Source organism: Pteropus medius, unplaced genomic scaffold (genome assembly GCF_902729225.1).
Source record: "Pteropus medius unplaced genomic scaffold, Ma_sr-lr_union100, whole genome shotgun sequence".
Taxonomy (NCBI): Eukaryota; Metazoa; Chordata; class Mammalia; order Chiroptera; family Pteropodidae; genus Pteropus; species Pteropus medius.
In genome coordinates, this window is record NW_024349796.1 from 3,435,324 (window position 1) to 3,463,208 (window position 27,885).

Sequence of the window (27,885 nt, forward strand, 5' to 3'; positions counted from 1 at the left end):
TGCTCCAATCGAAAGATAGAGTGGCCAAATGGATAAGAACAAAAGACCTTTATGCCGAGTTCAAAATAAAAAATATCTAAAAAATCTAAAAAATAACGAAAGACCTGCCTGCAAGAGACTCACTTCAGGTCGAAAGATACACACAGACTGAAAGTGAAGGGATGAGAAGAGACATTTCATGAAAATGGAAACAAAAAAAATCTGGGTTCGCAATACTTACACCAGACAAAATGACTTTAGAACAAAGGCTATAACAAGAGCGAAAGAAGGAACCAGTAATTCCACTTTGGGGTATTTTTCTGAAGAAACCCAAAAGACTGCTTTGAAGAGACGTGTACATCCATAGTTCATTGCAGCCTTATTTACAATCACCAAGATATGGAGTCCACCTGGGTGTCCATATGGATGAATGGATAAAGGAGAGGTAGGACATATATCCAATGGAATATTACTCAGCCGTAAGAAAAACGAATGAAATCTTGCCATCTACAATAACAGAGATGGACCTAGAGGATACTGTGCTGAATGGAGTAAGTTAGACATAGAAAGACAAATGACATATGATTTCACTTACATGTGGAATCTCAAGAACCAAATAAACAAACGAAACAAAAAACAAACTCATAGATACAGAGAACCCTTTGAGGATTGACAGATGAAAGGGGGGTAGGCAGATGGGTAAAAGAGGGGAAGGATTAAGAAGTACAAATTGGTAGTTACGAAACAGTCATGAGGATGTAAAGTATAGCATAAGGAATACAGTCGATAACATTGTAGTAATTATGAATGGCGTCAGATGGGTACTAGACTTATTGGAGTGATCATTTAGCAAGTTATATATACTATATTGTACCCCTGAAAGGAATATAATATTGTATGCCAACTAAAATCTAAAAAGAATTTATTTAAAAAAAAAACAAAACAAGGATTCATAGTAGAATTGGGGGGAGAATAGAAGAGGAGGAAGAGGTGAGTAACCAACCTTCCTGAACTGGGAAGACTGGCTTCCTGAGGAAACAGAACCACAGCAGACTGCCAAAGTAACTCAGTCACCAAACACCCTTTTTGAAACGTCCTCTCAAACCTTCATGCTCGAAGGCAGCTGGAAGCGATTGTCCCAGCTACAGAGCGATCCTGCATTCAGCAAGGTTGCTGTCAGACTCCAGGCGTGACTCACTTGATGGGTCAAACCAGTTCAGAAAGCACCTCAACCCCATCCTCTCTCTTCACTGTCAGATCCCTAAGATGTGGCTTTTCCCAGAGGCCCAAACCAGATGCCACGCCTCCATGGAAAGGGGTCTCCCGGGACTCTGGGATGAGAAAGTTCATCTAGAAAAGAAATTGTTGCTATTCGTATACCAGTTTTTAATGCCACTCTCTGACCATTCCTCAAATTTTCCCAAAATTACTAGATAAATAACATTAGAGACTTGAGACCGCAACTCTAATATCTTGCCTCTGCTCCTTCCTCGGACACATAAATTAAATAACTTGCTAGTTCTATAATTCAGGTTCACAAGCTGATTAAAATTGCCAAATAGTTATTACTGGTTCCACTTCATATTGCATGGGGGGCAACCTTTAATTTAACAAATATTATTTTTAGCTATTTCCTATCATAAAAATATCTATTTTTTAAATTGTTTTCTAAAGCTTGGAAAGCCCATTCCCATGAAGAAAGCTTCTCATACGCTTCATATCAGGGAAAATGTCCAGGTTTTCAGATGCACATGTGACTTATCTGTTCTTAGAGCCTTTTCCTCAATAATTCTAAGAAAGAAGGGGCGCAGCCTCTCAAGTACCTGAAAGGTAGCTTGTTCAAGGACTCTGTTTTGGCAACAGGCCAAGCAAAGGTAGTTGATCAATAAATATTTCTTGAGTGAACCAATGAAATAGAAGGAGAATGGGCTTTGGAGTCAGACAAATCTGGCTTTTTGTTTGTTTGTTTATCGGCTGTGTGACCTTAAACATGCAATTTAACAGCTACGAATTCAGGATAATAATAAACGACTCTCAGGACACTTGTGAAATAACATGCACAGAATGTCTGGTAGGTGGTGGGCGTTAGCTGAGGACTGGGTCTCTCCCATCCCCTTTCTGCCTGGGTCTTGTTGCTCTTTTGCAAAATTGTTTTGTCCCTCGCATTTCCAAATAAACTTTAAAATAAGCTTGTCTGTATCAACAAAATATCCTGCTGGGAATTTTCACCAGATAAACCGATTTGGGGAGAATCGTCATCTTTACTATATTGAGTCTTTTAATCTATGAATGTCATATGTCTCTCGGGTCTTCTTTGATTTCTTTCTCAAGCATTTTGTACTTTTCAGAGTAAAGAACCTATATGTGTCCTGTTAGAGTTGTACATAATGGTTTTTTTGTTTTGTTTTGTTTTTAGTTGTTGTAAACATGTGATTTAAACTGTGGTCCCAATTTTTTATTTGAAGTATAGAAATATTCTTATTTTTTATATGTTGACTTGTATCCTGTGATGCTGTTAAAAGCTTTCCTTAGTTGGTAGATTCCTTAAGATTTTCCACATGGAAATCATGTGACTTGCAAAGAGGGACAGTTTTCTTCCCTTCTCATCTGCATGGCTTCTATTTTCTTTTCTTGCCTTATTGCGCTGGTTGGAACCGCCAGTGCTGCACTGAACAGGAATGGTGAGCGTGGCGCCCTCACTTTATTCCTCACTTTTGGAAGAAATCAGTCTTTCACCATTAAGTATGGTATTAGTTGTAGGTTTCTATAGACATTCCTTACTAGATTGAGAAAGTTCCCTCAGGGTTTGCTAAAATAATTTACCATAAATGGGCAAATTTTATCATTTTTTTACTGTTATCGTATTTGATCGATAGTTTGTTCTATAATACCAAAGCGTGGCTGAGAAAGTTGACAAAATAAATCGTACATATTTGTTCCTGAAGTCGACATGTTGAATATTAACTCCAAGGAAGTTTGTTGCAACACACCTTTTATTCATTTACCTTAGTTCACCTTTTGAAGCAGCATAATGAAAAATTCTATTATTACGTTTTAATTTCCATGCCTTGGGAGTCTAACTGCAGTGGTTTATAAACTAGCATTAATTAAAGGAAGTGGCTAAAATTTTCCTAATTAAGATCTATGAAGATGCTCAATCTCGATTCCTTTTTAAGAATGTATCTTAAGAAATAAATTCAATAGAATCAAAATATATTCATGTAAAATGTCTAACATTAGGGATTGGATTTCATAAATTCTGGCACATTCAGTTATTCAATAAATATTTATTAAATGTCCACCATGTGCCAGTTTTTATCTTTGGCCCTAGTGACACAGAAGTGAACACGCAAACAAACTCTGCTGCCCTCATGAAGATTGCTTTCTCGTGGGAGAGACAGACATAAACAAGACACATCATAGATCCAACAGGGTGGCAGACAGAGGCAGTGCTGTGGGGAAAAATAAAGCGTAGAGCGTGGATATGGAGTCCAGGGGTGGAAGGGGAGTGGAGTTCTGTTTAAACAGAGTGATGAGCAGACCTCACCAAACAACGCAAGAGAACATTAAACATTAGAATTCGGAATACTGTGTGGCAACATAGAAAAAGTTCATGATATATTGTTAATCAGAAATCAAAGAATGAAAAATGGAATGTTGGCTGTGGTTTCAAGTATTTAAGTATATACATGTATGTGTATACAAAATTTTAAAAATGAAAATCATTGTTTATAAATGGTTTTAATATTATTTTGCATCATTATTTACTCCAAGCGTATTACATTTTCAGTTTAAAAAAAGGAAAACATTTAAGATTGCTTGGGCCTAATTCGAAATTGAATGAAAGGTAGGATGAGGAAAAAGACAGAACTCATGTTTGCTCTGGAAGAATTTTACTTGGGGCACATCTGAGGAAGAATCTTCAATAAAGGCTCTTTTAAAAAATTATGTATTTTAAAGGAGATGAAGTTATGTTGTTCATGGCGTCGAGAACAATGGGTGTGTAGTGTTGGCTGTGAGTATGGACATGATGGCGAGTTTAACATGCGTTCATAATTATCACATTTAGATTTGGTACGTGAATTTATTTTTTAAGATTGACTAAAATAAAATAAGACATGTCTCATTGCAAACTACATTTTCTTATGTGCTGAAGAGATGATAAGTAATCACACAAAATGTGATCTGGTATACCTTATCTACATGGTAGATGAATCTGTAAAGATGCAGAGTGACAGGTCTGTGACAGTCCCAAAGTCTTCTGATTATTCTGGGAGCTTAGGCTTAGATTTGAAATTGGCTGTTATGCGTTCCTCTAAAAACGTTTTTATGGCGCGGACAAAGCCTGGCAACTCAGAAGTGGTTTATCTCCTACGGGTGCTGACAGATTTTCTAGGCATTGAGCAATCACTCCACCATCAAAGGCACACTCGGTATTGTCTTTGTTAGGGGTACGAATTCCCCGAATATCTTGCATTCTTCTCTTCAGCATGTCACCTTTAGTGACCTAAAACCCCGGCCATCACGGAGCTTTCTGAGTTTAAGCAAGAGTTCAACTGGGGTGAAAAAGGGGAAGGGGTTAAGAAGGACAAACTGGCAGTTATGAAACAGTGATGGGGAAGTAAAGTACAGCATAGGGAATACTGTCAAGAATATTTTAATAATGATGTGTGGTGCCTGGTGGGTACGACTGTTCCGAGGGATCACTTCGTAAGTTATATAAATGTCTAACCACTATGCTGTATACCTGAAACGAATGTAATATGGAATGTCAACTGTAATTGAAAAAATTAAAATTGAAAAAAAAATGCAAGAGCTCGATTGTGTTGACTAAATTTCCTCTTCCGTGCTTCCTTTGTTTGATAATCATACCAGTGCTAAAAGTAAAAACACGTTATGTAATGAACAGGCTCCATCGGATTGCCAGACTATTCTGTTATAATGGAATCTTGTTTGAAATTTTTCAAGTTGCTTGAAAAACACACTCAGAGGTGAAATAAAGCAGCTAACTGGCCTGTGGACAATAAATTGAGTTTTGACTATAAAAGGGAAGAGAAGGAGGCATCGCGCTTTTCCAGTCCTTTTTCCCTCCTGGTTATTGCTTCTTTTTGTTTTGGCTGATGGTCGGGGTGCTCTGTGGTTGTTTCAATATAGCTCTGTTGTGAAGATAAATGTTTCTGGATCCAAATGGGTTTCCATCCCGGTTCCTCGGTGACCTTGAACAAGTTACTTCTCAGTACTTCTTGCTAGTAAAATAGTGGTAATACTTCGTAGGGTTTCTGGGAGGCTAATGTGAGTTAATACATGTCACCTGACACATAATCCATGCTCATATATATAAACTCATATTTCTCTATTCCCACGGGTGCTTTTCAGGTCACAGAATAGTCACGCACATGTTATTGCCTCAGCAAATGCTCCAGAGAGGGGCTGTGATCACCAATATACAGAGCAGGTGCCTGAGTCCATTTAGGCTGCTACGACAAATTGCCACAGAATAGGTGGTTTGTAAACAACAGGAATTAGTTCTGGAGTTCACAGTTCTGGAGACTGGAGGTCTGAGAGCAGAGCGCCAGCACAGTGAGGTTCTGGCGGGCACCCTCTTCCGGGAGGCAGGCTGCCAATTTCTTGCTGTGCCCTCCCACGGCGGAAATTGGGCTGGGATGCCCTCTGGGGTCTCTTCCATAAGAGCACTAGTTCCCTTCACGAGGGCTCTGTGCTCATGACATAATCACCTCCCTAACCTTCCACCTCCTAACGCCACCGCCTTGGGGTCAGGTTTTCAACCTATGCGTTTCAGGGGAGACAAACATTCAGTCCACTGCAGTGGGGAAATGACTTCCCACAGGTCACATGGGACCCAGTTCTCCCGCTACGCCGTTTGCCATGTTTATGCAAATCAAAGGCCCAGCGCTCTTTGTACCATCAGGCACCGCCTAGCGGTGTTTTGGTGAATGACCATAAGGTCCCATGAGGTTATAATGGTGCCGAAAAATTCCTATTGCCTGGTGACATTGTAGCTGTTGTAATGTCATAGCACAGGCATTACTCACGTGCTTGTGGCAATGCTGGTGTAAACTGATCTACTGCACTGCCAATAGTATAAAAGTATAGCACATACAATTACAGTAGTGGGCTATACCATCTAGGTCTGAGTAAGTGCATTCGATGATGTTTGCACGACCACCAAATTCCCTACTGATGCATCTCTCAGAACATATCCCATTGTTAAAGCGGCCCATGACCGTATATACATCACATACACATGGTACAGAATTTGAAAGGAACATAAAAGGTAAATTGTAAAACGTAAGGCTTTCTCCCACCTCTGTCCCCCCGGCATCTGGTTTCCCTCCCCATTGTTGACTCTTTCTCAAGTGAACATTTAGATGCAGTGTTTTTCTTTGTGGCACATCTCCTCCAGGACATAATCAGATGCAATATGAAAATTTGGACCAGAAACAATATGTATTTTATGTTTAAGTTCAGGGTCAGTACAGGAAACAAAAGGGGTTTGATATAGATAGATGATGCTTACAAAATCATTGGAAGAGCTGGAGGGGCAGGCTTTGAGGAAGTCTTCAGGAAGCTCCTACAATACCTCCAGGAAGCTTCTAGAACACCTCCGCAAAAGATGCTTCCAGGACAACTGAGTTCAAGAACCTACGCCTAACACCACCACCACTGCCATAACCAGAAAGCCCGTGTGTGAACACTGGAACACACGGTTCAGCTGCTGCCTTCAACACAGTTGTTTTTTGACACCCCCAAAGCTGGAGATTGGGCACTGAAGTTCTGCCGCAGAAAAACACCGCTCAATACTTTCACAACCTAGCTTGCCAGCAGAAAAAGTCAAAGCATCAGGAAATAGCCTCCTTCTCATTTCCCCCTTCCAGATCTCACCAAGTACATCTGATTGAAGGAATCTAATTCATAGCGGAACTATAGCTGCAAGGGAGTCTGGGAAATGTAGTGCCTAGCCTGCACGCTAACGAGGGTGAGAAAGGCGGCTAAGGGCCTAACTGGCACAGCATTTTTTATTTTTCAACAGAAGCATATCTGTATGTATTGGTTTATGCTTTCTGTTTCCTCTTGCTCTTTTACTAGTCTATTTCTTTCCATAAATCGTCTAGCAGAAGCTATCGATGGGCCTTCTACTTTCAAGAAGGATTTTGTAGTACTAGATAGGTCATACCTGGAAATGTGTATAAATTTTCAATGCGAACCTTCACTTTAATTTTTTTTGCAGAATCCCATCCGTCATGACTGCCATCCGGCTCAGAGAATTTATTGACCGCCGCCCAACGATCCCACCCAGGTAATGTTCTTTCAGACACAGACACTGTCCAGAGCTGCGGCAAGGCCAGTGGGCACCTGGAGCATTGGAATCGCTTAAGCCGCTGCTCTGTGATTGACAGACAACAGCTGCCACAGGGTTCTAGTGAAGTTTGGGGAGGTTTAGGAAAAGATGTAAAAACTCCACACTTATGGCAAAATCTAAGCAAACAGACAACTCCACATCTCCAAAAGATCAGGAGGATATTGGTTTTTGCTTGGGAAGGGCTTGGGCAAGAAGTCTGAGGAGCCCAAACCCAAACTTTAGAGGGCATCTCTTTACTCCACTTGGGATAAAACAAAGCACTCCCATGCATCTGCCACATGGGAAGTCACTGCACAGACAGAAACCGTGCATGAGCTTCTTTGTGTCTCCAAGTTCACCGATGGCCCAAGGATAACAAGACCTAGACGCGTTTTATTGTGCTAAATTCACCTTTGCTGCGGGAGACTGTGATGACCACTTATAAATCCTGACCTCACACTCCCCTTACTCCTGGTTATGGGATCCGTAGAAATTTAAAAACTAGGAAATTGGGGCAGGAACCTTCACACAGCAAATGACTTGGGGACCCTCCTCTTGCAATCCCATCTGCTTCATGGTTTTGAGCAAGCCTCATGTTTGTCTTGGTATTTAGTTATTTTTAACAATGTTTACTTTAACAAAGATAAGTCCTTTTTTTCCAGAAATTACTGAAGAAGGGGCGAGGGTAGGGTGCTTCCTTTCTAATACTTTAAGAGCCCTCTGTCAGAGCGAGGCCAGGGCCCTCCCCGCCCTCCCTGAAACCCAGGCGAGGAGGACACAGGCTGGAGAAAAACGAGACGTGTTCCCGTGTCTCCGATTTCTGTCTCCCCACAAGCATTCGGTCTTTCTATGTGTGTCTGAGATCTGTTTTGTCCACTGTTGGGTATATTTAACTGTGGTCTCATCTCCTGGAGAAAATGAAAACCAACTTCCCTTTGCTGCTGCTGCTGCTGCTGCCGCCTGGGGCTCAGTGGAACCAAGTCAGTCACTGGGCCTGGCCCAAGCCAGCCTGTAGGAAGCCTGAGGTTATAGGTAGAACACAGAGTGGCTGGTGCCAAGGTCCTAGGCTGGGCCGGGTTCTGTTCTCTGTGTTCACCCTCCAGAGCCCCAGAGGAAACTCACCGTCTCCCCGCCACCCCTGCAGCGCTCCCTGCAGATCTGGTCTATTTTATGTCCTCCCTGCCCTGGCAACAATAGTGGGTCCAATCCATCAGCAAGCTCCCCGATCCTGCCTCCAGGATACATCTCCCATGCGAATGCTTTCCGCCAGCTGCATCGCCACCACTCGATCCAGGCCCCCTTGGCCCTCCCCTGCCGATCTACACCGCCACCCTTGTCCTCCTACAATCCTTCTCCAGATTGAGTCAAATGTAAATTGGATCAAAGACCCCCACCCCCCAGACCTTGCGTAAAGCCCTGCAGGCCTTGCATTTTGCATAAAATCCAAACGCATTGCCAAGGCTTTTTAAGCCTGACTTGAACGGTCCCTGCCCGTCTACAAAGCCCCATTGTCTGTCTTCCATTTCAATAAGCCGCACTCTTCCACGCCTCGGGGGTTTTGGACTTGTTCCTTCTCCCCGATCTGCTCAGCTAGCCCCCATCGCCCAGCAAGTCTTAGTTCTGTTGTCAGCTGCTCAGAGAGTTATTTAATGATCGCCCCGCTAGAGGAATTATTCTACCCACCTCCCCACCTTTGTGATTTTCCATCTCACGCCCTTCTGGGTTTCCTAAGAGAAACAGGGCCCATGGACCTTACGCAATTGAGTAATTTTGTTTATTCCCTGTTGGTCTCACCCGCTGGAGTAATAGTTAACACGCAGCTCTGACTCTGTGGCAAGATTAAAGTAACTTGTTTAATCTTCACGACGATGGCGAGGTACAGATGAGGAGGTACAACTGAGACACAGAGCGAGTAAGTGACTGTCCCACGATCCCACGGCTAGTAATTAATTGGCAGTCAGAGTATTTGAAGCCACTGGCCTGGCTCCAACATCTGTGCTCTCAAACCTGTACTTTATTACATCTTCTGGTTAGCTTCCCTACGACCTGCGACCTTAACCTCTGCCTAGCTGATCGTCACACGCGGTAGGCCCTCTAGGCACATTTGCTGAAAAAAAACGACGATGAACGAACCAATGAGAAAAATTATTCTGTCCTTTATTTCTGGTTTGGCCTCTTGGTGTCTGACGGTGCCTGCGACAGGCACACTGTTTTGCTGTTCCTTTAGCACAGATTTTATTCAATTCGTCCTTAAATGCCTGGGGGCGGGGCGGGGTCTATACGAGGGAAAACCGAAGGAATGATGAGCCAGTAGGGGCATCTAATAAAATGAAATATTAAATGGTTCACGAGTAGTAGTGATCACACAGAATTTTCATAATAAGAATTATATTAGATGTCAATGTCAACGAGTGCCATCCCCAAGCTACGGGCCTGTGGCTCAGGGGCAGGGTTGGGTGTTGTGTTGGTTTGTGGAGCCCAAAATTCTGCCAAAAAGATCACTTTGCGGGGAACACATTTCAGAAGAAAGAATTTGTGTCAGGTTTGAATGCATTTTAAAAACCGACAGAAGCTGTCTCTAAGAACCCAAAAGGCAGCTCAGTTTTCAGCTCATCTTGTTTGGATTAACAGCAACATCTAACAGCTAACCTTAGTCACCGAGTATGCTTACCAATGTCTAGTTGACTTCCACATAATCATCGGTGTAGATGATAGTATCACCCCCACTTTACTGAAGAGGAGATTGAGGCTCTCCTCTTCTTTGAGGAGATGTTATGGAGCCAGCAGAGCCTGGGAGATGAGGGCACAGGCACGGTGGTCCCCCATCTTCTGTAGTTCTCAGCTCACGTCCTCGCTAAGCCTCAGTTTCCCGCCTTGAGTGGAAAACAATATTTATCATCACTGTACCCCTAGCACCCCTCAAACACGTCAGCGTATTTGCTTTATTGAATGGAACAAATGTGTTAAGTATTGAACGAAGACATAAGTGTTTGTTTCATCAGATCGAAAGCAGCTTCCAACTAACACTGCCATGTATTTCTTTTCCTATTTCTTCTGTGCACATCTACTTCTTGTCTGCCCGTAAGTGAGAGAATCACGGAATTCACACAGATAGCACTGAACTATTCTGAACGAAGTAATCATTCACACATATAGATGACTCTGGGTGTGACATGGAGTTTAGAGACTTGGGTTTGACCCATGGCCCTGGCATTTATTGTCTAGGTGATATTTAGAAAGCCACTTAACCTCTCTGAGCTTCAGTGTCCTTGTCTAGAATGAGGTATTGATATTTACCTGGCAAGGTGACCGTGAGAATTAGATAAAATCATCTCAGCAAAGACACTTGGTAAAGCAGGAGGCACAGACAAACAGAGAATTGCATAGTCACAGTAACACAGCTACCTCAGGCCACGGGGCCAGGCTCTTGGGGACAAACATTCTTGACCTCCCCTGCGTATATTTTATTTAGTCTGTGGTTTAGCCCAGATTCTACTCCGGTTACATTCACCCTCTCAGGGGACAAGTTTTCTCTTGTCTGAACTGAACACGTCACCTCAAAGAGCTAAGCTATCTGGGACTGGTAAATAACGTATGGTGAAATCAGACACAGGTGGACTCTTTCTCCCACCCAGGGAGAAGAAAAGGGCTTTCTATAGCCGATTCGAGAACGCTGAAAGCCAGATCAGTCGGATGGGTCTGTGTAGAGTCCCCAACAGGACCTCCAGGCCAGGTCTGGGGAGCCAGCACCCACTTCCTTGGTCATCCATTGGTTTTGCCCCACCCCTACCCCTGACATACCAGGCTAGGCATTTCCCTTTAGGAAGTAAAAATGCTCCTCCAAAAACTGATGTTTTAACCCGTTAACTGGGAGCTATCTTTGGTTCGAGGTGAAGGCCACATCAGCGAGGTTGCACAGCCAACCCAAAGAGTTGGAGGCAAAGTATGCCGTTCATCACTCCCCAAACCTCTCTGCTTCTCCCCCGCTGCTCCAGCTCTCTCTCTTTCCCTCATCCACCTGCTTACAACACTTCTCCATTCTCTCCCCCGCCCAGCCAAAACCTGCCAAGAGACACTCTCAAGGGCCTGAGGGCGGGACGTGTTACCTGGTGCTGGTGAAGGGCTTCTCCGTTCTCAAAACAGCTATTACAGACTGCGCCTAAGGAGGAGCACCTAGGTTACTGCCTGTATTCACAGGTGTTTGTTGTGTGCACGCTAATGAAAAGTTCACGGTCAAAACACAGCCTCCTGCAAACAGCGCGGCAAGGGCGAGAAACCGGTGTCGTTGTGGAACTCCGACTGGAGTCCAACAAACTGTGACGTGGCCTTGGGGTAATCATTTCCAAGGTTACGCTTCGGAAACTGGATGGGCGCCTAAGAAAGCTAGGTCCCCCGCTCCCACGCATTCACCAGTGTCATTTGTTCCCTAGTATCTCGCCAAGTCCTCTCACTTCTTAAGACTTAATCCCTCACTGTTATTTACTATCCGGGGCTCAGTCGTTTCGTTCCAGCCACTGGGCAGGCCCAGACAGCTTGTGTTTCCTTCTGAAAACCAGAGCTCCCTGAGGTCCCGTTTGCACACACAGACAGACACCACCACTACCACCCCCGACCCCGCCGCCACAGCGCTTTTTTCATAATTAGTTCGAAGGAGGTCCCCACTGCCCCCCACACCTCCACTCTGACCCCAAGCTCAGTCCAAGTCCTTGGGATCACCTGGAACGGATGGACAGAGCACATTCCCTATGGGCCTGCACCGAGAGAGAGAGAGAGAGATGAGAGAGAGAGAGAGAGACAGTGAGTTCTCATTAAGCAAAGGAAAGAATCCACACACACACCAGAGTTAGAGTGAAAAAGAAAGTTTTTTAGAGACAGTGTGGTCTCCTCTCAGAGACAGAGAGCGAGAGAGCCCGAGAGAGACTCAGAGCGACAGAGACAATAGAGGGACCAAGAAAAAGACACTGAGAGGGACCCCCAAGTGCTTGGGGAATTCAGCTCACATGTCATTCTTAGCGTCCGTCCGGGAATTGCAGTGTAAAGACTTCGTTTACCTGTTTCCCTTTGATGGTATGGGTACGCAGCATGAAGGGGTAAGAATCTGCCGTGCAGGGCCTGCTGGCAATTCCCAGCCTTTGATCCATAGGATCCCCCATGGTTTTTAGAATAAACGACTGTGTTTGTTTTGTGTACGATGCGACTTAAAGACTCCGCTTTCCTGTTTTCCCTTCACAGTTTGGTTAAAGGGTTTGTTAGTAATCTCAGCAAAAATCTTCCTTTGTTCTGCAGGGTTCCTCATGTCCGGCCATAGGGCTGATCGACATATTGCAGTCTCTGAATATAGCTTGATTTAGCTTTTAGTTCTCTTGCCTCCTCCCCATATTAGAATTTCTTCCCCATCCTATTTGCCTGCCTAAACCCTAGATACCCCTCTCTCTTCTTGACCCACTGGGCTTTGATTCAGATCATGATTTCAGCACATAAAGAGCATTTTGAGGACAAGAACTGCTTCTGTGTCAGCTAGAACCTGGCAAGGTGCAGGTTACACTCAGAAAATGCTGGTTTGGCCGGAGGCATATTTTAAGTTTCTAATTCTTCATCCAACACATATTTGGCAAGCTACTTCATGCTAAACTATGTGCTACTTTCTACTGACTCTTTCCCTTGAGTTCTTATGGCACCCACTGAGTGCTCAGAATTTGTAGAAGGTCTCGAAAGTCACCCCCATGTCACAAACTCTATGAAGTCATCCTTCCAACAAAGGTTCCTGTCCTGTGTCTCCTCCCCTGGGGAATGGCCACGTTCCTCTCAATGGCCGAAGCCTAAGCTGGACATTACAGCACATAGCTTACCACGTCCCACACAAATTACTACAATCACCTCCTAACCAGTCTTTGTACTTCTAGTCAGATTGTCCTCAAATTTGTTTTTCACACTGCGAAATCTTTCTAAAATAAAAACTACATTACATCATTAATCTTCTTGAAAATCCCGCAAAGATTCCCTGTCATCTACGTCAGGGTTCTCAACCTTTCAGATGCAACGCTTCCCCTTTTGATAACAAATATCTTGTAATGTCCCTACTAATAAATGCTGTAAATAACAGAATCCGACTACACATAATTTTAAAATATCGATATAATGCTGTAACTAGAATTTAAAAGGAAAAGTAATTTATTATAAAATAAGATGTATTTCAAAATACGAGGTCTGGGTGCCATTAACCCCCATGGCCTCGTCTCCCCCAACTGTTCCAGCTGTGTACACCCATCTCCCCTTCACTCCCAGAAGCACTTGCTCCCTTTCTCCACCTCACTCACACCTGTTTGTGCTTCAAACCTGCCTGCCCCGCAGCCTCCCAGGCAGGGAGGGCTAGAGTCCCTACGTCAGGCTTACAAGCACCTTGCGCTGGGATGTCATGGTGCTTCTTCATTTTTAGCCCCTATGGAGTTAATTATCAATTTTTTCCCAAAAAAAATTATTGTTAGAGTTTATAAATATAGCAAAAGTAGAACAAATAATATAAGAAACCCCCACTTACCAATTCTCACTTTTCAACAATTACCAACATTCACCCCACTGGTGCTACCTATTCTTTTATTTTTTTTTTCCTGATATTTTGAAACTCATACTTGACATGTCAAGTATTTCCTCATGAATCCTGAAAACAAAGACACTCCAGTCAAGCAAGTCCGAGGGTTTTAGGAACTCTGTGCTGGGAAATAGGGACAAAGACCAAATACGTTTCCTATTATACCACGATTGGTACTTTTCTACGAAGAACTAATTGGAATAATTGCTTTTTTTTTCACCCCTGGCTTTCTTCGCTAGGACATTCATTGCTCATCAAGGAAAGGACCTCCGTGGGTATTACCCTGGGCAGCTGGCAAGAGTCCACTGTGATTATAGTGTGAAGCGTTCCCCCAGGTGAGATGCCTGCCCAATCTTAATTTTCAAAAATTATACCGAAGTTAGAACGATACATTTTTAAAAAACAGGAATCACATTTTGTAATAATGATTATAATTATAACGATAATAATTGTTATTATTTAATGAATAGAAAAAGTTTACAAAGAAATGCGCCAAAGCGTTAATGATGGTTTTTTATGATTTTTCAGATTAGTGGTATTTGTATTTTATTTTTTCTTTTTCTCTATTTTCTAGATTTTCTCTGATGCACATATATTACTTTATAATCAGCAATAAATAAAAAATTTTTTAAATATCAGCTAAGAAATTTAAACACCGTGAGTTTAGCTTTTCAACTTGGTAAAATAATTTAACCTTCCTAAGTCTCAGTTCCCTTCTCAGTAAAATTACAAATTTGGCCTAAATGACTTCTGCCTTTCTGGATGTGATTTTAACAGGGAAAAAAAAAAAGAAAAGAAAAACAGGCACTTTGATGTTATAGTCTAGATTTAAGAGACTGGAAACCATAATAGTTAAAAAGCAGCAATTTGAGTAACTTATGAAATGTTTGATCTTGGGCAATTATCATACCTTCTCTGAGTGTCAGTTTATCTATTAAATAAAATAATTGATGTAAAATTCCAGAGCATAGTAAGCATTCAAAATATGATTGCTATTATGTCGAACTCATCATCTGGTATATTTTACAAATGTCTCTTTTTCTCTTAATTGCTTTTGATATAGTCAACTCCTAATTATCCTCCATACAAAGACAAGGGAAACATGGCACCTATAAAACAGCACAGAGTCTAAACTTAATAGATGATCAAACTGGAAGTGGTTTTAGAAGTCATTGTGATCCAATCAGACGAATAAGACGGTGCCCAGAGACGTGACGTGTCTTGCCTGAGGCACAGTTGGTGGGCATAAAAGCTGGGACTTGAATCTACCCATAATTTCTGATTCTCAGTTCAAGGCCCTTTGTTCTAACTCAGACACATGCTTATATTAAACTCTCGGTAAGACTATGTCCTCTGCCAGAGGGTAGACGAGAAAGGAAGCAACCGACCCCCACTGTTAGAGGGGCTCCTGCCAGCTCCACCGGGCAGTCTCCACGTGTGTCCTGCAGACTCCGGCAATTCCCCCAAACCCAACACCTTGCACCCAAATGTCGGTCCTCCCACCACAGGATGACTCAGGCCAAGGGAACCTTGACCATACTTGACTCTGACAAGACTTCTGCCTGCCTAATATTAGCCTTAAGGGAAAACTTAGTACAAATGTCAAGTGGTGACTTTATTACACTTCTAGTTAAGAATGAAAAGAAGGAAAAAAAAGACAAAAATAAAAACGGCTTACCTTCCCCAGTATATTACTCTACCAACTTGATATTTTCAGTATTAGATCTGTCCTCTGAGTGAAAATCTTGTTTTCAGAAGGACACGGATGTATTACTTGAAAATGGAGAACATTCTGGTTCCACAAAAACACTCAAAAATAGAGCGGGCTGACGATCTAGGGGCAATCACAAAGATTTGGTTCGGAAGCCAGAGCTGTCAGTGGCACAGAAGACTAGACTGACAGTGACAGTCACACAGAATCCAAACTCACAAGACACTGACATGTTCGCCAGATAACTGTTTTGACTGGCAGTGGGAGACATGCTTTTGTAAGGGAAAGGCATACTCCTGCCTACCGTTTCAGGCACCCACTTGATAGGACCAAGTACCTGTTAAGCATGAAATAAGAGCAAGTAGAGGTGGGTGGAAATTCTTGGTGCTTCTCCATGCCTCTCCACAGCAGAGCTCCCCTCCGCCCACCCAGCATCTCTCCCCTGCCCAGCCCTGCAGACACGTGGTCAGATTCCTGCTCTTGCCTGTTCTGAAGTTGAGACAGAGCCACTCCATTTCCGCTTACACACTTTCTCTTTAAAGAAGGCACATTACAACCAAGTTTATACCCAAGTATGTAAACATAATGCGTTATGACTAAGCAGCTTCAGTCACCTTGTTTAAGTGGGATTAACCATGGCGATACAATCAAGTCAGACTACATCCTACTACTAAATGACTGGATTCAGACGTTCCTAAATGTCACCCAACAATTAATATTTTTTTACATCTACAGCAGCTCACCTCATCTATTTTATAGTTTAAAAACATACATGTTTATTAGAACATTTAGAAAACATTGATAATAAAAAAAATTTTAATGGAAATTTTCAATAATCTCATTACCCAGAGATAGATAATAATGCAGAATCTTCCAACTCTACACAAAATAGGCTGGAGTGGTATTTTGAAACCCTTTTTTCCAGTTTTATTGAGATACAGCTGACATATAACATTGTATTAGTTTGAGATATATAACATAATAATTCGATATATGCACTGTAATAAGTTTAGTTAATATCCATCACCTCATATAGTTATAATTCTTTTCTTGTGGTTAGAACTTTAAGATCTGCTCTTTTAGCAACTTCAAAATATACAATACAGTATCTTTAACTATAATCACCATGCAGTACATTGCATTTCCAGAACTCATTTATCTTATAAGTGGAAGTTATATCTGTTGACTACATTTACCTATTGCCCCCAACCCCTAACCCCCAAACCCCCAACTCTGGCAACCACATTTCTGTTCTCTGTTTCTATGACTTTAAATTTTTTAGATTCTACATAAGTGCAATCATACAGTATTTGTATTTCTCTGTATGACTTATCTCACTTAGCATAATGCCCTCAAGGTCCATCTATGTTGTCACAATTGGCAGAATTTCCTTTTTTTTTTTCTTTTTGGATGAATAGTATCCCATTATATGTATGTATATGTATATGTATGTATGTGCGTGTGTGTGTATGTGGATGCATTTGCTACATCTTCTTTATCCATTCATCTATCGATGAACACTTAGGTTATTTCTATGTCTCGACTATTGTAAATAATGCTGCCATGAATAGGAGGTGCAACTATCTCTTTGAGATAGTGATTTTGTTTCCTTTGGATATGTACCCAAAAGTAGAATTGCTGGATCATATGATTATTCTATTTTTAATTGTTTTAGGACCATCCGTGCTGTTTTCCATAGTGGCTACACCAGTTTACATTTCCACCAACAGTGCTCAAGGGTTCCCTTTTCTCCACATCCTCTCCAACACTTGATAGCTCATCTTTTTGATAACATTCTAACAGGTGTGAAGTGATATCTTATTGTGGTTTTGATTTGCATTTCCTTGACTATTACTGATGCTGACCACCTTTTCATGTATGTGTTGGCAATCCGTATGTCTTCAGATATATAATTAGCAATTTTTTTCTCACATTTATAGGTTGACTTTTTATTTTGCTGATGGTTTCTTTTTCTGTGAAGAAGCTTTTTAGTCTGCTGTAGTCCCATTTGTTTATTTTTGCTTTTGTTGCCCTAGCTTTTGGTATCAAATCCACAACAATCACTGACAAGACCAATGTCAAGAAGCTTACTTCTTTCCTTTTTGTCAGGATTTTTATGGTTTCAAGTCTTATGATGTTCTAGTCTTTAACCCATTTTGAATTAATTTTTGTATATGGTATAAGACAGAGCTCCAGTTTCATTGTTTTGCATGTGGCTCTTCAGTGTTCCCAACACTGAGGAGGCTACTGAAGAGACCATCCTTTTCCCGCTGTGTATTTTTGGTTCCTTTGTCATAAATTATTTGACCATATATACATGGGTTTATTTCTGGACTCACTGTTCCGTTCCATTGTTCTATGTGTCTTTTTTTATGACAATAGCATACTGTTTTGATTATGATAGTTTTTTAATGTAGTTCAAAATCAGGAAATGTGATGTCTCCAGTTTTGTTCTTTTTTCTCAAGATTACTTTGGCTATTTGGGGTCTTTCATGGTTTCAGACAAATTTTAGGATCGTTCTATTTCTGTAAAAAATGGCAATGGAATTTTAATAGAAATTTCATTGAATATGTAGATTGCTTCGACAGTATGGACATTTTAACAACGATAATTCTTCCAGTCCACAAATACAGAATACCTTTGCATTTATTTGTGTCTCCTTTAATTTCTGTTATCAATGTCTCATAGTTTTCAGGGTACAGGACCTTTTCCTCTTTGATTAAATTTACTACTAGATATTTTATTGTTTTGATGCAATCGTAAATAGGAATTTCTTAATTTTTCTTTCCAATAATTCATTATTAATGTATCAAAATGCAACATGTTTTTGTATATTTTGTGTCCTGAAACTTTACTGAATTCATTTATTAGTTCTAAGTTTTTTTTGGTGGAGTCTTTAGAGTTTTCTATATATAAGATCATGGTATTGCAGATAGAGTTTTACTTCTTTCTTTCCTACTTAGATGCATTTTATTTCTTTTTTCTTGCCTAATTATTCTCACTAGGACTTTAGATACCATGATGAATAAAAGTGGTGAGAGCGGGCATTCTTGTCTCATTCCTAATCTTAGAAGAAAAGCTTTCAGCTTTTCATAATTGAGTATGAAATTAGCTGTGCACTTGTCTTATATGGCCTTTATATATGTTGAAGTACATTCCCTCTATACCCACCTTGTTCAAAGTTTTTATCACAAATGAGTATGGAATTTTGTCAATTGCTTTTTCTGCATCTATTAAGATGATCCTATGATTTCATATCCTTCCTTTTATTACTGTGATATTGATTGCTTTGTGGGTATTGAACCATCCTTGCATCCATGAAATAAATCCCACTCGACCACGATGTGTGATTCTTTTAATGTATTGTTGAATTCAATTTGGTAATATTTTGTTGATCGAAACTGGTTTTTTTTTTGTTTTTTTGTTTTTTGGTTTTTTTGCATAACATCTTTATTGAAAAAACTCACATACCATACAATTTAAAGTGTACAATTCAATTGAAATTGAAACTTATGTTTAAACTTAACATATTGTGGGCTTTTTTCCTGTCTTTAAAATTATAATTCTATAGCATCACTTTTAATAGCGCCTGGGTATTCCTGTATATGTCTGTATTGCTGTCTAAATAGTTTCATATTTTTTTCACATGAAGGTTGTTTCCACTCTTTTTATTATGAAAATACTTTGATGAGCATTCTTAGAGTTAAGTCTTTGTTAACTTCCTTAATTTCTGGAATCTCTGGGACAAAATAGATGCACATTTTGAAGGTAATAATACCTATCAGTAGTGTTTTCAGAGAAATTGCTCCAGTGAATATATGCCCCATTTCACCATTACGTTTCAATTCTTCTTTACTTTTACCTTCATCTGAGTGGAGGTACAGGATGGCTATCGCTGATTTCAGGTTCATCAAACACCAAATGCATCATAGTGGTTAGGCTAGTCAAAAGAAAGCATCGGTTCCCTGAGGGTACCAAGAACTCACAAAAAATTACAAAGGGAAAGAGCATCAGGAAGATCTGGCACACGGGAAGTAGCCATGTTTGAGTAGATCCAGTGGAAGTTCCGATGCAGGTCACCTTCTGTGACCTGTGATTGAAACAGGAGGAGGAATGCAAAGGGAAGAACAGGGGACTGGTATCCCCGAGCCATCTACTGACAGCTTTGTTAAGGCCTTAGAGATATGGTGTCCTGCCAATACTATCTTAATTGAAATCCACTTCTATTGAATGGATTTCAGCTGATGAGAAAATGAAATGCTTGTCTTCTACTGGGTGTTCAGCAAGCTGTTTCTATTTTCATTTAGATCTCTCATAGACTTGTCAATTCCATCTGAGAGAAAAAGTCAGTACCAGCCTCAATTAGACCAACAAACTCTCATTCGCTATATTTGTTTTCGAAGATATTCAAAGCCTGCTGAATCATGGTATAAAGAAACCACCTACCAAAGAGACTATTCCCTGCCATTTTACAGGATTGGTAAGTCAGCTAAACTGCTCTTACCCTCTGAGCTCAACCTCACCTGGGCCACAGATAAGCATCTCCCACGGGCTTGCCATCTCAGCTATTATATCTAGGACCTGCCGAGTTGTAGGGACGGGTGTGTGTGTGTGTCTAGGTGCAGGAAGAATTCAGAGAGCTGCCCTCAGGTCTGCTTTCTCCTTCCCTTCTTCCCTAGCTCCCTGTATAGGACACCTCAAGGATGACAATGCATAAGTGTCCTTGCTAGAAAGCAGGCTCAAGTCTGATCACACCCTTTGTCACATACTGTTGAGAAAAAAATTTTTCCTCATTCGCTCATTTTAAATGGCTTTATGCCAGTTATTTAACATTCGGGAGCATTTTTCAAAAATTCTCAATTGCTCGTGTAGTATTTCTCTATGTGGCAGCATGTGCAAGAGGGCAAAGGAGCAGGCACCTCCACAGATAGGACCCTGGGGGGCACACAGCCACCAAGTTAAACACGACCTATGTTCTGTTGTCACCGATGCTTTTTATTTTAGTGAGTAGGATGAATTACTTCATTGATACACTTTCTAAATGAGTGAACCCCACCATTTTGGGGGCTCTTATACTGAGGCAGGCACACACTTTGTCCTCATAACAGCTCTCTGAGTTAAGTGCTATGACTGTCCCGATTTTCCGGTGGGAGAGATCAAGCTGCAGTTAGTTAATGAGCTAGCCCCAAATCACGCGGCAGTTAGTTAATGAGCTAGCCCCAAATCACATGGCAGTAGTCAGGAGAAGCAGAATTCAGACCCAGGCCATTTCAGACCCAGAATTCAGGCACAGGCCAAGCTCTATGCTTGACATTTAAGCTATACTGCCTGTGTCCCAGCTGAGTGTCATCTGTCCTACTATTTAGTTAATAGTTTTCTTTAAAGTGAATCACTTGTAGAAGGACGAGGGCAGAGTGGTGGCTTGGGAAAGATCTCCTTCTTTTCTCCTTTGCGGAAAGACCTCAGTCCAGATGAATATCAGGGCAGGGCTGAGACTCAGGTCCCAGAGGAACAGCAAACAACACAATCAGGAAGAGTGGGAACCGGACAGGACCAGGCAGACCTCGGGAGAACTGACCCAGGGATGAGGGTGGCAATAGATGAAGCTGGGATGAGGCCAAAGATTGACAGCAGGAGCTTGGGGTAAGAGGTTACAAGCAAGCTAAAGCCGGTTTCTGAGCCGGGAGAGGAGGTAGGAGTCTGAGAGAGGAGGGCGCTGAGGGAAGGGGGAGGAGGCTGGGCACTGCAGTGAGGTCGTTTAGGGAGGGAGGTGCAGGGAGGGAGTGCAGGGTGGTAGAAGATGGGGTCCCACAAGAGGCCTTGGGAGGCTTATGTTAGAGGAAGCCAGGGCGGGGTGAGGGCATAGGTCAGGGCTGGACTTCGGGTGAGGCTGCCAGGGACTGAGGAGGGGTTAGAAAGGAGAGGGGATCGGGAAGAGTGGGTGGAGCACCTGTCCCCACAGAACTGGCTCAGCAGTCTGCCCTTCCAGACTGACCATGTGTGAAATCGGTTTCCTTTAAAGGAAGGACTCTAGGGGGCCTCTAGTCTCCAAAGTGACAATAAACCAGACCTTTCTTACGATTCCTCTGCTTATTTTAGAAGACGATTTCTAATTCTGTCCAAACCTATAGAAGCAGGTGAATGTTTAGCAAAGCAGTTAAATATTGACCATCATCCACTATGTTCCCGGCACATGGGAGATGTGCCATGGGAGGAGGTGATATGAGGTCCAGGCTATGGTCTCGGCCACAGGGAGCTCGCGACCCTAATTGACCTATGAGAGGATGGTTAACCACCGAGTGGAGGAGCAGAATCTGCAAGATCAGGTCCCTGGGGCCTAGGACGGCTAGGAAAGCAGCACCCACAGCTGGGGAGCTGAGCGGGGCCTTCATGGATAAGCTCTGCACAGCGGAGGACAAGCAGCGGGCCACCGCAGATGGGGACGCTGCAGTTAAGGGCACTGGGTGGGAATGAAGACGGTGAGCTGTGCGGGGCACGGGAGAGCAGCGAGGACTCCAGCGACGAGGACACTGGCCGGACTGGGCAAGGCGGAGGGAGGAGGTGGGACATAAAGTGTGACGGGCGGAGCGGGAGACGCCGCCTGAGATGAAGAGGCGCTGGGGAGTTGGGGAAGCTGAGTTTGGACAGTCGGAGACATTCTAGGGTCAGAGCCGAGGGAGTGACCCCGTCGGCCGCGGAGGATGGCAGGCTGCGAGTCTGCTCGGAATGGGGTGAGGAAGGCGCGAATTCGGGCAAGGAAAGCAGCGGGACCCTGTGGCGGTGACGCAGGACAGAGCGTTGCAAAGTGAAGCTTTTCTTGTGCCCCTGGAAAGCAGAGATTTGACAAACTCTACATTTTAGGATAGTTGTTAGGATTTAAAATAACTGTCAGGAGCCCAGAATTGTGCCCAGCAACATAATCATACCTGTGTGTACACCACTCATAATTGCGATGAGCCTTAATAGCCACCAGGAAGTAGGTATTATTATTAACTCCCTCTAGCAGAAGAGGAAATGGAGGTTTAGACACGAAGAAACCTACTCGAGCAAGCAGTTGGCAAGTCAGGCTAGGTCATATTAAGATATGTCACACTCCCAACCCTTGCTCTTAACTTTGAACCGAGGAGGTTTCATGGGACATGGGAATCAGACTCATTTGGCATAGCATTTGGAGGGAGAAAGGACAATATTAATATGGAATTCATAGGAGTGAAATTACAACTGTTGGCGCCTCTGATAGAAGTAACGATTTTAGACACAGGAGGAGGCAAGTGGGATCTGTATACAACTGAAAACTGGAAAGTGCGGGCCAAGCAATACAAGACCAGGAACGAGTTAGATAGTCCCCTACTTATTGACGCCTGACCGACTGAAGACACGATTTATGTCGAAATAGTCATTGCTCCATTCGCTGAATTCTCGATTGAGTGTATATGAGTTACCTATGACAGAATAAGAAATCATTCTAAAAACTAGTGACTTCAAACATCAGTCATGATGATTTTTATCTCTTGGTTTCTGTGGGTTAGGAATTCGAGGGCTGCTCAGGGCAGTTGTGGCTCAGGGTCTCTCAGCGTCAGTGAGGTGTCAGTGAGGGCTGCATCATCTGAAGGCCTGAGCGGGGCTGAAGGATCCACCCCGAAGGTGGGTCAGTCACATAGTTGTCAAGCATGACAACTCACGTAGTTGTCACTCACATACTGGCTGGTGACTGGGTTCCTTTCTCAGTTCCTTTTTCGGTGGGCCTCCCCAGGAGGCTGCCAAGTGTCCTGATGGCATGGTAGTTAGCTTCCCCTGGAATGAACAATTCGAGATGAGGGTAAAAACTGCAATGCTTTTTATGACCTAAGCTCCACAGTCACACGCTGTCACTTCTGATATATCCTATTAGTCACACCCAGCCAGGCCTAAAGCACTGTGGGAGGGGATTACACAAAGCATGGATACAGGGGGGTGAGGATCATTGGGGTCCATCACGGGAACTGGCAACCATAAGAAGATGGAGCACCCATTATGAACTAAACACTATGATGTCTATAGGGAATACAGGAACCAGGAAAGATAAGATACCTGTGTCTTGGAGCTGACATTCTGGTGGGGGATCTTGAGCATAATCAAGCACATTTTTTTAAAAAATTATAGATTGTAGTTGTGCTACACAGGAGAAAAGCAGGGTGATGAGTGTAGCTAAGGGAGATTACTTTTAATAGCACAGTCAGGGAGAACCTCTACACAGTTTCAGCTGAGCCCAGGAGAATAAGAATGAGCCACGTAAGACTGTTTCAGGCAAAAGGAACAGCAAGTGTAAAAGCTTGAAAGCTTAGAAACGGCTCGGAATGTTTGAGAAGCAGAAAGGGGACCAGTGTAGTTCAGTGGGCGTCAGTGAGAGAGAAAGCAGTAAGATGTTTGGATTCTGTTCTAAGAGCAATGGGAAGACTTCGAAGGACTTTGAAGAAGAATGACATATCATTTTTACTTTAAAAATGTCACTGGCTGCTGTTTAAACCAGAGATGGCAGTAGCTGGGACCTGCAGGGAAGATGAGAAGGAGTAAATGGATTCCACAGGTATTTTGGAGGTGACATCAGTTGGACTTGGTGATAGATCTGATGTCGAGTGCGTTTTCATTCATTCATCTGTATTCTTTCAGTAAATAATAAAAGCCTGCTTATATGCCAGTCTGTGTGCCAGGTTTTGGCAATACAATGCAAAGCAAAATAGACACTAAATTTCTACATTCAAGGATCTTCGGCGGGGAAGCAGCATAGAAATAAGCATGAATATGCACCTGTCGCAAATGCTATGAAGCATGTGGCAAGTCAGAGGCGTCCCTGAGGCACGGAGTCGGGAAGAGCTTGCCAGAGAGCACAGCACGTGCAAAGGCCCTGTGAGAGGAGCAGACAGTCTGAGGAACTCAAAAAATAAACGGGTGCCGGAGCACAGAAATCAGGAAGGGCAGAGCAGCGTGCGGCTGGAGAGCCAGCAAGAGCAGGGCTCTGCGGGCCATCGTCAGGTGCGGGCCTCTAGTCTGAGAAACCACTGAAAGAGCTGAAGGAAGGCGAAGGCGACATGATTGAAACTGCATTTTGAAAAGCTTATTCTAACTGTGGAGAAGAAAAGGCAGGCAGAGTGGGCAGTGGAGTGGAGTGGAGTGAAGGTTGAATGCGGGAGTCAGGAGGCAATTTTAGCAGTTAGGGCTGAAGGCTCTTAACCTCAGCCTCGACACTTAAAAAATTCACATGCCTAAGACGGACCCAGTACCGATGAAATCAGCATCTCCTGGCGAGGGGGAGGGCGTCCCCGGCATTATTAATTTTTAAAGCTCCCAGACAGTTCCACTGAGCAGCCATGCTTAGGAGCCAGTGGCTTAGGCGACTGAGGGTAGTGGCAGCAGTAACGAGAATTAGGTGGATTTGAGAGACGCTTATGTGGCTATTATTTTGTAAGTGACAGTCAAGTCTGGCAAAAGGCTGATCAGCAGGAGACCTAAAAGAGAAATGCTACAAATCCAGGCATGGAAGGAAAAAGGAGCAGGGATTGAATTAAGCGTTTGTTTAAATCAAGAAGCTGACTTCTTGAAGGAATCTTCGGGCGAAGGGCTTGTCACAGAATACGATAAAGTAACGTTATGTTCTTTATCAAGGCATAGGGTTTTTTTATGCGACCTGTTTTTGACCAGTCTTTGTGATAAGATTTTAAGGACAAAGCATCTGTCTAGATTAGCAATGATTTGCATTTCATGTTCAGTTCTTATTTCTTATTTGGGAATTGTTAAAGAACGGGTTAAATATAGATCATAATAGATCACGGTGATTGCTTAAGAAATTCTTCCTCAGTAAAATTCTTTCTCAGCACCTAGGGGTTCATTTATTTAGAAAACGTTTATTAAGCACTGACTATGTGCAAGACATATATCAAAGTGATAATATTAAACAATATTAAGTCATTAAAGCATTTGGACTGCATGGGCTTCTTTAGCAAGTTGGTTAAATTTTCTCTGTGGTTCTCAAATACTACTTCATTTTATTTTTCAATGATGACTTTTAAAGAAGTCACCACCACAAATCCACATGAATGATAATTTCATTTTGTCAAATGGTAAGGAAATTTTTTTAAAAAATTATTTCATACATTTTTTCCACCCCCAAGTGTGTATAGCATATTTCAGGCATGAGAGCATCCACTGTATGCAGGCATATATCCTCGCTAAGTGGAATGGCAGAAGGAATCCTCCAAAATCTGTCGTGTGTCCTCAGAACATTTATTGTGGAATTTATCTTGTTAGATGTATGATTCAGCTCCACTGTAACTCCTATAACAAGGATTCCTCACACTTTTAAACCACTTTAATGTATTTAACATCTTTCCTTGGAATACAGTGGAATCCTCCAGAAAGTCAAAGCTGCTACTTAATTCCATAATAAGCCGTGAGAAGTTATATGGTTACTGACTCCACGCAGGATCACCATTAGAGTTTGAAATCTTCCACGGTGGCATTTCTAGTCATTCTCTTTGAGTTATTGAAATGTTCTCCATTCTTAATATCAAGAAATGTTTATTTCTTTAAACGCTATGGAAGTGCAGTGGAAAGTGGATAGAACCGTAAAAGCTTAGGGACTTCGGGGCCTGGTAATCCTTGGTCGAACGGGGCCTCCTCTTCTCACAAATCCTGCCAGATTAGGTAAGTTAATTATCCCTTTGAGCCAGTGATAATACCAATAGGCCTCTGAGGGTTACCGTGAGTACTGGGATTAATGTAAGTAAAACACCTAATACAGTGCACAGCGCTGTACGTAACAGAGTTTTGTGACGGTGCTGTCTGAAACACTCTGGTCTTTGGTTCGTTCAGTGCAGATGCAATGATTGCTGTATTCAACTGTAGCCCTCCCTGAACTCTTATCCTTAGATCAGCAGAACCGTTAGTGATTGTAGACAAGAGGTCCTAGGACAGGACGGAATGCCACTGGGTATAAACTTGGGGATCTTGTAGTTTGATACGAAGATGATCCAAAGTGGTCCACTTGTAATGTAAGGCTTAAAAGGTTTGGGGGCGTCTAGAATTAAGATGTTAAAATGCAAAGTTATGTGATTCATTTCATTTTATTTACATTTTGATATAATTCGATGAGATGCCTCTTAATCAGAGATTAACCACAGAAATAACTTTTTGTCTAAGTCCTTTTTTCCACATCTTTGAAATATTTTCCTTTGTCTTAAATCCCATAAATTATTTTTGTTATTACACACAGTTGTTGTTGAAAGGACAGCCTGTTCAAATTTAGGAATGAATAGTCTTAAAATAGATCATTAATTTGTTTTAAATTTCAGATTCGGGCCAGATATCAGCCACAGTTTCATCGAATCCTAGACCGCTTTATTCACTGCCAGAGCTCTACTGCTGTGAAGCGAGGTGGTGTTGAAATAAAAGCTTTTAAACTAAGTAACTAGAGCATTTGAACAAAACTACGTTTGGCATTCATAGGTGACTCTTTGACTAAAGCAGTGATAACAGAGCTACTTTTAATTGAAGTGTGTACCAGGGTGGCTACAATCCTACAATATTTATATATTGCAAATTCTTTTCAGATTAAATTGGTCAGCCTAGGACAGGGACTCAAGGTCCGGCCTTAAGGGGACTTGTTATCTGTTTTTAGCCCCACTACCAGTTTCGTCGATGGTGCTGGTAAACCATCCTACATTTAGTTCAGTGATTATACATGGAACCAGGTGAGAATATCATTGCATCTGCTCGATAATTACATCAGTGATGGAAAAGAAAAGGAACCTGGAGATGCAGCCAAGGAAGAAAACTGCTGGCACCACGGACTCTGAAGGTGCCCTGGGTGCAGAGACCTAGAGACGGCATAGAGCTGCAGTGAGATGTAGGACTGGAAAAAATGAATCGATCGAAAGTCTATACAGAGCAGACTTACCATTCGTATCTTGGCAAGAAGAAAGCCTGACAACTAGGCATCGACTCCCGAAGCCAAAAGCTAGAAAGTCTTCTCTAAAGAAATGAAATGATCCTGAAGAAAAGAATCCTACACTCTGGCCCTGAGAAACTGTACATCATACTGGTTGGTTTCCAACTCAACACCCCGAAGGGAGGCCTACCAGTTAACAAATTCCCCCCCAAACGACAGAGTTTCATAGAGCTATTGATTGTCTTACTCTTAGATGTGAAGAGCCAACCAAGGATCACCGGAAAGCTGAAAAAATAAAGCAACATGAAAGACAACGACCAAA

The 27,885-nt window shown here is 42.4% G+C and overlaps 1 protein-coding gene across 2 annotated transcripts; it reads left to right on the forward strand.

The window, feature by feature from the left end:
• The first annotated feature begins 7,241 nt into the window (after nucleotides 1-7,241).
• On the forward strand, nucleotides 7,242-27,160 carry SPMIP3 (sperm microtubule inner protein 3). Of its 2 annotated transcripts, XM_039883246.1 has the most exons (4): nucleotides 7,242-7,297; nucleotides 14,168-14,263; nucleotides 20,044-20,120; nucleotides 26,968-27,133. In XM_039883246.1, exons 1-4 carry the CDS (start codon nucleotides 7,242-7,244, stop codon nucleotides 27,057-27,059), a joined length of 321 nt encoding a protein of 106 aa, XP_039739180.1. In that variant the 3' UTR covers nucleotides 27,060-27,133. The 2 variants fall into 2 exon arrangements, 1 of the variants encoding a protein (XP_039739180.1); XR_005657352.1 differs by lacking the exons at nucleotides 7,242-7,297; nucleotides 20,044-20,120 and having other exon boundaries at nucleotides 14,166-14,263; nucleotides 26,968-27,160.
• Nucleotides 27,161-27,885: the final 725 nt, after the last annotated feature.

What these genes read in the sequence shown, in the direction of transcription:
- SPMIP3 (XM_039883246.1), top strand. Translation starts at nt 7,242, where the DNA reads ATGACTGCCATCCGGCTCAGAGAATTTATTGACCGCCGCCCAACGATC. An exon ending in CGCCCAACGATCCCACCCAG is followed by an intron (nt 7,298 to 14,167) that starts GTAATGTTCTTT and finishes TTTCTTCGCTAG; the next exon opens with GACATTCATTGCTCATCAAG. An exon ending in CCTGCCATTTTACAGGATTG is followed by an intron (nt 20,121 to 26,967) that starts GTAAGTCAGCTA and finishes TTTAAATTTCAG; the next exon opens with ATTCGGGCCAGATATCAGCC.